Source organism: Zosterops lateralis, assembly GCF_965231275.1.
Source record: "Zosterops lateralis genome assembly, chromosome: 11".
NCBI lineage: Eukaryota > Metazoa > Chordata > Aves > Passeriformes > Zosteropidae > Zosterops > Zosterops lateralis.
This window is the reverse complement of record NC_139771.1, coordinates 10289176-10298606: the sequence shown is the minus strand read 5'-3', so window position 1 is coordinate 10298606 and position 9431 is coordinate 10289176. Positions and strand designations below refer to the sequence as shown.

The 9431-nt window shown below is 48.7% G+C and overlaps 1 protein-coding gene across 1 annotated transcript; it reads right to left on the bottom strand.

Moving 5' to 3' along the window:
* Nucleotides 1-1440: 1440 nt before the first annotated feature.
* RPN1 (ribophorin I) lies at nt 1441-9078 on the bottom strand. The gene is made up of 10 exons (XM_083869478.1): nt 8836-9078; nt 8001-8065; nt 6533-6839; nt 6066-6275; nt 4923-5115; nt 4503-4602; nt 4098-4236; nt 3809-3928; nt 3090-3335; nt 1441-2059 (listed from the first exon to the last, which is right to left on the bottom strand). Exons 1-10 carry the CDS (start codon nt 9061-9063, stop codon nt 1877-1879), a joined length of 1791 nt encoding a protein of 596 aa, XP_083725604.1. The 5' UTR covers nt 9064-9078; the 3' UTR covers nt 1441-1876.
* Nucleotides 9079-9431: the final 353 nt, after the last annotated feature.

Genomic DNA, 9431 nt, shown 5'->3' with positions numbered 1-9431 from the left:
AGTTTGATTCCTCCTTTTATCCTCTGGACCTGCCTGTTTTGGCTGGGTGCAACAGGCAGCCCTTGTCTGGTTTCGGATGCACCTAGTACTCCCCGAGTATGGTGTGTATTCTGGCTTGATGGATTAATGACAATTTATTTGATTTTAGCTATTTGCAGCTGGTCAGGCAACACTGTCTCAGGGCTCCCCAGAGCAGCTGCACAGGGAGCAGACAGGCAGAGATTTAGGCTTGCTCACTCTGCTGTCAAGTGAGGTTTGTGGGCATGGGACAGAGCTGGCACCTGGTGACAATGTGGTGGTGGATGCCTGGGCCCAGGCCTGCTGCAGAACATTCCTGACAACCACTTTGGAAGCTGTGTGGTCTCGGGCAGAGGGCTTTCCAACTAACTGCATCCTCTGTATGAGGAGAAGAGTATCCCAGGAGAGGATAAAGACAACTTTTATCTCAGCTAAAAGGGGCTAGTAAGGAGCAGAGACAAGTATGTCTGTGAGAGACCTGGGCTATGTAGGTCCAGGACAGAGAGATGGCAGTGCAGGAAGCTTGGCAAAGGGCTGGAAAGTGTCCTGCTGCTTGTGTATATCCAAGCACAGGACTTGCAGGGAGCACTGAGCCATTGGGGCTATGTTTGCCTCAAGCCTCACAGTGCCAGAGCAGGTGGCAAACCTTCACTCCCCAGCACAGCCACATTTGGCACTAATCTCCTCATGAGCCACTGCTCTGTGGGGCAGCCTTGTGCTTTGCCTGATCTGCAGGCAACCTCCAGACTTTCTGCAGAGTCTACTTCCCACAGGAAGCTGCAGGTGCGCAGTGGAGAGGGCTGCACACCACTTACCACCCCTGCCCTGCATGGGCAGCTGCCACCCACTGTAGTTCAGGGCAAAGAGAGAGACACACAGCCCCTTCTGCTTTTCTGTTTTTTTTCTGTATGAGGATCTCTAACCACTTTGATCTAAACAACTATGCCAGGCAAAGGCAGTAGGGGAGAACCATGTTGCTGTTTCTGCAGCCACATCTAGGGTATTCAACAGTGAACTGAGGGAAGGATACACAGGAAAAGGTCTTAGGAGACTGATACTAGCAGGGGATTGCATACACTCCCCACAGTATCTAAGTGTGAGTAAGGACCTATATCAGCAGCACAAGGGATGCAGGGACTTTTCTCACATGCAGCACACAGTAAGAGGATGGCAGGAGGGGTTCTGTTGTTTGTAAGGGTGTAGGTGCATACACAGCCTTGGGGAACAAGGGCTTGGCCTTCTCCCCTGTCTGGGTCAGGGCTTTGTGAGGTGGCAGAACTCTGACCTCAGGGCACACAGCTGACAGGAGGCAAGAGTGGTCAGGGCTGAACTCTGTTCCACAGGGAACTGTACTGCCTGGCCATGGGCAGGATGGGGCCACGCAGCCCCTCCACCTCCCCCCAGCCCATCACAACACGTATACACAAGGCAGTGACTGTTTTATTTCAAAGTAGAACAAAGGTATCTTTTATTCTTCCCAGAGTTGAGACATTCAGCTTTGCCATGAGTGTCTGTGCTCAGACTGGCTCCTTGTATGTGTTTAGTCAGAGCACATCTATACAAGGCAAACCAAAAGCAGGAGACTGTTTCATAACTTGGCTGAGTCTCACCTCTGGTAAAGAGGTAATCTCTGGTACCTCTGGTAATCCCATTACCCAGCCAAACATGATGATGGCATGGTCCCTTGCACATGCTGCTGAGCAGACAAGCTCTATAGAAAAATCTAAAACCAAAATGTATTTTCAGACATTCCACATCAACTTTTCCCCTAATTCTGCTGGGAGTGAGTTTTGGCTCAAAGTGTATCACTCTCATCTCCCTTCATACCTCTCCCCTGTGTGCGGTTGCTAAAGCAGAGTTACAGCGCGTCAAGGATGTTGTCGATTTTGGAGACCAGGTCCTGGCGCTTGTTGGAATGCATCTTCTCATTCTCGATGTACGTGTCCTTCTTGAGCTTGCCTGCCACCAGCCGCTCCGCCTCTACTGACGACTTCAGGACCAGTTCCTTTACCTGGCCATCCAGCTTCTGAATCTCACTTACCTGGCAGAGTAGACAAACAAACCAAACGAGTATTAGAGGAGACAATACAAAACAACAAAATCCCTGCAGTGCAGCTGGAATAGAAGAGATGGTAGATGATAGCAAAAGATGAAGTCAGTGCTAAGTAGAAACATCTCAAATCCCTGAATGTTGCCTCCTGAGCCATGACATGAGGTAACTAAACACTTGAATGGATAACTAAGGAGTGCAGATAAAAGGGGCTCCAAGGACCCAGGAGCCATACTGGCAAGAGACTGTTAAAGAGTATTTAATGATGGATTCTAAAGGTTGCAAGCTAAATAACAGCTCTGACAGCTGGAAGCTGTGTCCCTACAGTTAATATTCATGGTGTGTGAGTGGTAGTGGTAGATCTGCAATGACTGAGCTACTCTTTGAGTTAAATAACAGATTAACCAAGGTGGCTGTTGGCTAAATGAACCTTAGAGACTAAAGTGTCCCTCATTTGCGGTTAAGTGGCTCTTTCAGGTAAGTGTTAAAATATATTGAAGGTAAGGATAGTGAGTGTGTGCTCATTGTGCCATGGCTTACAACATGGTAGCACAAAACACCCCCAGAGGAGCATTGTGTTACCAAAATTCGGTCAGCACCAAATGCAAATGTGCAAGGAAATAAGAGATGAGGAAGAAGATTTTGGGTTGACTGGTGTGATTAGTAGAGTTAGAACTTTTAATGTGTTAATAGTTTCCATTTTTGCTTAAGTGTCACTGCCATGAGCTCAATGAGAAGCATCAGGATTGTGTTACAAAAACATTAATCTGTACAAATGTAGCTGGTTCAAGGGCTGCCTAAGAAACAGCACAAGCAGCTGTTTATCAGCAACACTTACAGGGCTGCGTAACTGAGATTACTGCAAAAATAACACTATTCACACACCCTTGCAGAGATCAAGCCATTTTCAGAGGAAAAAAACCCAATCCAGACTGGCTGCAAAAACTAAACCCCCAATTAAAACTCATTTATACTTCACAGAACCAAGAACAGGAGAGCTTATAAAATTTGTATTTCTTACTTTATCACATAAGTCGGAGCCTTCTGTCTTCAGTTTAGACTGCAGAGAGGCTATTTCATTCGTCAGGGCCTTGTGCTCCATCTCCAAAGACTTTTTGCCACTGTTCAGGGTAGAGATGTCCCGTGACTGCTTGTATTTATTCACTGCTTCATCAAAGTGACGGTACAGCCCAAGCCTCTTGTTCACCAGAGTAAGCACCTGCTCTGTGATGCAGGCAACCTTCATCCTGGCTTCAGCAGCTGGATCCTGCAAGAGGATAGGAGGGAAGATCAAAGTAGTCGTATCTTTGGCCTGCATCAAGCCATGCCTGCAATCTGCCACAGGACTGTTACAGAAACTGTTCCCTTTGCAATTAAGTCAACTGATAGTACTTAGGTGAATGGTGCAAGTGCTAATTAGGGGAAGCACCTTTCAGCACTCAGTCAAGCCCAACAAATATATTGTTTAACAGTGAAAACACTGAAGAGGGAGAACTGCAGACATCCCTCTTTTTCAAAGGGATTCCTTTCTATGCAGCAAGCAAAACTCTAGTTACCTTTGTAACACCAGATCAGGCCTACAGAGTACCAGTGCTCAGACTGAACAAAAACAGGACTTTAAACTACCAGTAAAACATTGGAATGGCAGAAACATTCAGGGAGAATTACTAGTATGAAAAATGGCCATTCAACAGCTGAGAAATCTGCTTATACTCCCACAGAGCTCTTCATCATTCAGACCTTGGTGATGGAGAAATCCAGCCTGACATAGACGATCACAGTGAAGAACAAGATGTAAAAAGCTCCAACCACCAAGAGAGGTTCTTGCAGCATCAGAATTTTGTTGAAGGTATAATGAACCTACAAGAGAAGTTCCAAACACTGATCAGTATCCCATGCTACTGCAGGGTTAACTCCTCTCCTCAGGCAGCAGCAGAACCACCCAAGCAGTCCAACAAATGTTTATTTCTTATGTGTTTTGACAAAGCTGCTGGATTCAGAGGCACAACTGCTTAGATGCCACACTCACCACGATGTCCTGGATGTGCTGCTCCACCAGGTTGTTCTTGTGTGCCACAATAACAGGACGTCCAAAAGTGTCCAGATATGTGTAGTGAAGCTCATCCGAGGCACGACTGATTTCATAGGGGCTGTCCACATGGATATTCCTGTGGGTAAAACCAGAAAGTTCCATGAGACTCGATGGTGTCTGAGATGACACAACCCAGGACTTGTCTGGGCAATTGTAGTCTCTAGCACAAGGCACATTATGCAGTTTAAACAATGCTCTACAAGGAAACAAAGCTGTGTTCCAGGATCTCCATATGCAAAATCATGGTTTTGATTCACTGTCCCCAGACTGTTAGAGCAAACTGAAGAATTGTCACCAACACAGCACTGTTCGCAGGAACAAAGCAGGAGGAATCACACTTACTTGGCTCCTTCTGGCAAGACAATCTTGACTGTCAAAGAGTCTGTAACTTGCTCATCAAACACGTGGTCAACAAATCTCATCTTCAGGGCATACTGATCACCTAAGAGTGCAGAGAGTGGTTACAGTTCCTCAGAGAACAAGGGACAGCCTTGAAGCTCAGCTCCCACCCGAGGCAGGAGCAGAATTTGTATGGATAATTGTGCAGCAGAGGGCACTAGTTCATTCAGATATATTTTAACCAGATATCTACAAAAATCTAAAGGAAGCACAAAAAGGTGGATTTGCATATTCTAGAAAAAATAGCTGGCAACTGTTGTTGCTAAGGTCCTGTGTACCACAGCTTTCCATTCTTTTCTGTACAGCAACTACCTTTAAAGAAACAGGAGGACATTTTTTATTCCTTTCCCCTCAGCCACCCACCAAGACTGTAGAGGTATTCGTAGCTTGGCAGGTTATAGCCAATGATGTAATGGGTTTTCCAGCCCCCAAAAAGTGGGAATCGGGGACGGATCTCCATCTCCACAGAGTCATCCAGTACAAGAAGGTGGCTGGTGGAGATGTTCCCAATTTCATCTCTGTAATAGACGTCCTGAGCAGCAGCTGGGAGAATAGTCTGTAAGGAGAGAAGCAGCAGTGAGTGCATCAGAAGAGAGTTACTTCCAGTGAAACTGGCAAAATCCCTAAAGGCTGGTCAGCATTGAGAAACTGTGCTCCCAAATGAGACATGACAAAATGGCCATTCAGTTGCACTGAGTGGTAAAATTGTGCTATTATAAGCAATCCCATAAGTGGCTGCCAGCACTAAAATCACTTGGCCTCCAAACGAATGTGCTTTCTCCAGCTGAGTTTCAAACCCCCCAGACAGCAAGGGATCTCATCATGCCCACCAAGACAGCAACTCCCTTTTCCCTCCAATTTGCTGCCCTAGCTGACTGGGCTTGCTGACTTTACACTCAGCAAAATGAGATTTCTGTTTCGCTGCACCACCCTAGAGAATTACAACAACCAATCATGGAGGCTACAAGCAGCAGGAAAGGTTTTGGTTCAGATGAGAACACATCTTTTTACATCTGGCTAGCCAGAGCCACAGCTTTAGTTCTGGTTGAGTGCTTTGTGAGCAAGGAATGAATGGGTGAGTTTCCAATTAATACTATTCAGCTATGAGGAGAGTATGAGAGGCAACTGAAAATAAGGGGGTGGGGACAGAATGAATGGTCCCTGCACAGTGGAAAACCCAAAGCAGAGATCTCAATACAGTGGTAGGGGATTCAGAGAGTCCCTGAGACTAGAGGTGTGGGAGTGTGGAGAAACACTGTCCTGGTACGTGGGGTCTGTTGGATTGGCAAATGCAAGAAAGGGTATAACCTTGTAATGCTGCTTCCAAAAGCTATTCCTATCCTGCACAGGGTTTCCCTGAAAATAGACCATTCTTTTAATATTCCCTAATCACTGGGATATGGTTACCAAACAAAAGGCAAAGGACAACTGCATATTTTTTTTCCTCTGGGGATCTAAGAAAGGGAGAAACCACAGTTATAAAAAATACATGTGCAAAATGTCAACCTTAAAAGACTTGACAGAAGAGATTCCACTGTCCGGCTGTCTCTGGTAGTCGTATCTGGAGAAAGGTCCTTTCAGCACCGCTCCTGTGTGCTTTAAATCAACCGTTTCTTCAACTGCAATGTTACCCCAGTGAGACACCTCAATGATTCGTGTCATGCTGGTGATGGTCAGAAATGGGCTGTTATTTTCATAGTGCACTTTCAGAGTGTCCTAATGAGGGAAAAAAAGATAAACTGTCAGACCTAAAGTAAGGAGCAAGCTCCCCTCACACTGATCCACTCCACATGCCATAGAGAACCCTCCTTGGCAGTTGCACATGTTCTTGGCCTGCACACGGTCTAACTCATGGCTTACTCATGATTTCTACGTGAAAGTCTCTGTTTCCCACTCTCCAGCCTCTAAGACACATCCTCCATATCTGGAAGATGCCCTCTGCAGAGCCACAACTCCTTTGCACAGAAATTTACCTGGCTGTATGGAGGGATGTCCTTGAAGGGGCCATATTCAATCATGTCCTCAGTGCGGGAAGGGTTGCCCAGCTTGGTGTAACTCTCCACATTCCTGGAGGCCAGTTTGACACGGGTTGTTTGGGTCTTGGTGACATATGGTGAGTAAAAATAGTGATTTCCTTCAAAGACCACAAACTGCTTCTCACTTTGGGTGATGTGGGTGGGATAGGGCTGCAAGACGTGCGTGAAAACCATTTCAACAGAGACACGGACCTTGGCTCCCGGGGCCAAAGGAGATCGCAGCTTCACCGAGAAGAATTTCCCACTGGAAGGGAGAACAAGAAGCAAGTTGTGTGGGATCTGCCTTGACAGAGCATTCAGATCCACCCACTGCAACATCATCTGTGTACAGGTATCACATGTGTGTGATTTGGGCAGCTATTTTATATGCTCCTCCAAGATATAGAGATGTCTTGTCCCAGCAGGTGTGATTACTGTACTGGGGAAACAGCACAGGCTGAACTATGTCTAGGCACAGTTACAGTCTTTGCTTCACAAAAAACCACCTAGTTCCCTTTTTGGAAGAGAAATGGTGCCCCCCCACCCCCAATCCTGCATTTATAAAGCTTCAGCAAGAATTTTTCCCATTCTTCTCCAGATGACAGGAATGATCTTTGTCACAGGAAGCATGGGCACAAGTTCAGAAGACAAATCACAAACATCTTAACACCTGTTCCCACAAAGTCTGTTCATTCTCAGATTTTGCCCACAGGATCTGAGAGTAAGGAATGGCCAGAATGGGAGCAAGGTTCTGGACTGAGGTTCTACATAATGGACTGAGACTCCACCAAATCTGTAAGATTTGTATAGACTGAGGTGATGCCAGAACAAACATACTTCATGTCATGCCTGGTGGCCCAAGGGCAGGATCACATGAGACATCCAGGCATGTCAGAAGCCAAGGTCTACTGTGGCAACTTAATTCCACAGCTACTGTACTCTTGAAACCCAGCTGCACTGTGCTTTTGAGCCACTTTACAGGCACTGCTCACCTCTCAGCTCTTATGGCTCAGAAAACACTTGCCTGCAGCACCTACATAATATTCCAAGCTTGGCAGTACAGAGCCTGATGCAAACAGTAGCATCCTCTCTCCCAGCAGCAGAAGAGCCTGTACTGGGCCACAGTAACCAGCACTCTGGTGCTCTACACACAGCCAGAGGGCACTAAACTCCCTGTAGTCACCACTGCCAACTGTCTGAGAGCTCTAAATGGAGTAATGGGTAAGAGCATGAGCAAATGGTTCTCCCCAACTGGTGTCCCAGGGAGCCAGGGGACTGAGTACAAGAGACTGAGCACAGCTGAGGAAGAAAACACTCGTGATCTTTAGGTATGTGGAACTAGGGTTGTATCTCTGCTTCATTGTGAGGACAATTATGAACCCCCCATGCATAGCTCTACGTGTTGACCTTAGAGGGTGATACTCACCTTTTGCCCTTAACTTTAGTCTCTTTCACTTCCAAGGTGTTCTCCTCCTCTTCCTCACCTTTCACCTGTTCCCAAACAACATATGGGATCAATGTGCTGCTATTTAAAAGATTTAACACATCCAGGGCTAAGTCTGTACAGTCCCTGTAAGAAGTTTTATGGGGAGATGTCCCCTAGAGAGTACAGGCTTATATATAACTAATCTAGCAAGAAAAAAAAAAAAAATTAAAGGCCCTTTCATAATGTTGTTCATGAATACACACTGCAGTGTGGTCAGTGTGCAAAAACAGATACTGGAGGTTTCTGTTAACTCTCATGTTCCCTCAGCCTGGTTCCCAAGCCGGCACAGTCACCACCATAACTTGCATAAATGAGAATACTGATCAAATGCTTTTGTGATTTCCCTTGTGACTGGGGAGTGAGCAGGCCACGGGGAATACGGCTTGACCAACTGAGGTACACTACAGAACTCTGTATATCGATATACTATAGAGCACTGTATGTAGTGTTTATCTAAAGCCACAATACCTGTGGGGCTAGGACGGAAGTACTGTCCGACTGCTCCTCCGACCCTCCTGTGGGTAAGGGCCGGGTCCCCCCATCCCGCCGCTGCCTGGGGCTGCCAACCGCGTTCCGGGCGTGCCGGCGGCGACCCCCGTCCAGCCAATCGCTCCTCTCATCGCCTCCCACCTCCACCCTCACCCCGCGACACACACCCCCCATTCCCGGCTGGCTGCGGAACCCGGGAGTGCCGACGTGTCCCTCCGGGCACGGGCCCGTGCAGCGCCCGCGGCAGCCCCGGGCGCGGCGCTCGGTGCCCGCAGCCCGTGCTCACCTGCACGCCCAGGTGGGCCAGGCGCGGCTCCAGCCCGGGCTCCAGCGCCAGCAGGAAGGCGGAGGCGGCCACGCCGCCCGGTGCGTTGGCGAGGCTGAGCTCGGCCGAGATCTTGGCCAGGTGCGTGCTGAGGTCCAGCGTGCGCCGCACCTCGTCCAGCACCAGATCGGCGTTGAGGCCAGCGGCCGCCAGGCAGAGGAGCAGAAGGCGGCACGGCAGCCCCGCCATGGCTGCACACTGCGCGGGGAGGGAACAAGATGGCGGCGCCCGCTCTGTAAGGACACGGCACAAGATGGCGGCGCCCGCTGGGGGAGGAGGCTCGCGATGGCGGCGCCCAGCGGCGCTGGAGGCCCGGCCCCTGTCCTCCGCCACTTCCGCGGAGCCGGAGGAGAGACAGTGGGCGGGCTCTTCCAGTGTCCCGGGGATGATTTCGGCTTCGCGCAATTCCGGCGCTTCCTGGCGATTTTGTGTGTTCCTGCGGGGCGCTGGGCCCGCACCCTTGCTGATCTCCCAGGCCTGGGCAGGCCTCGGGGCCGGCCAAGCACCCGCTTGTTTGGCCCTGCTGGCGTTTCCCTCTTCTTTTTCTAGCCGAAAAA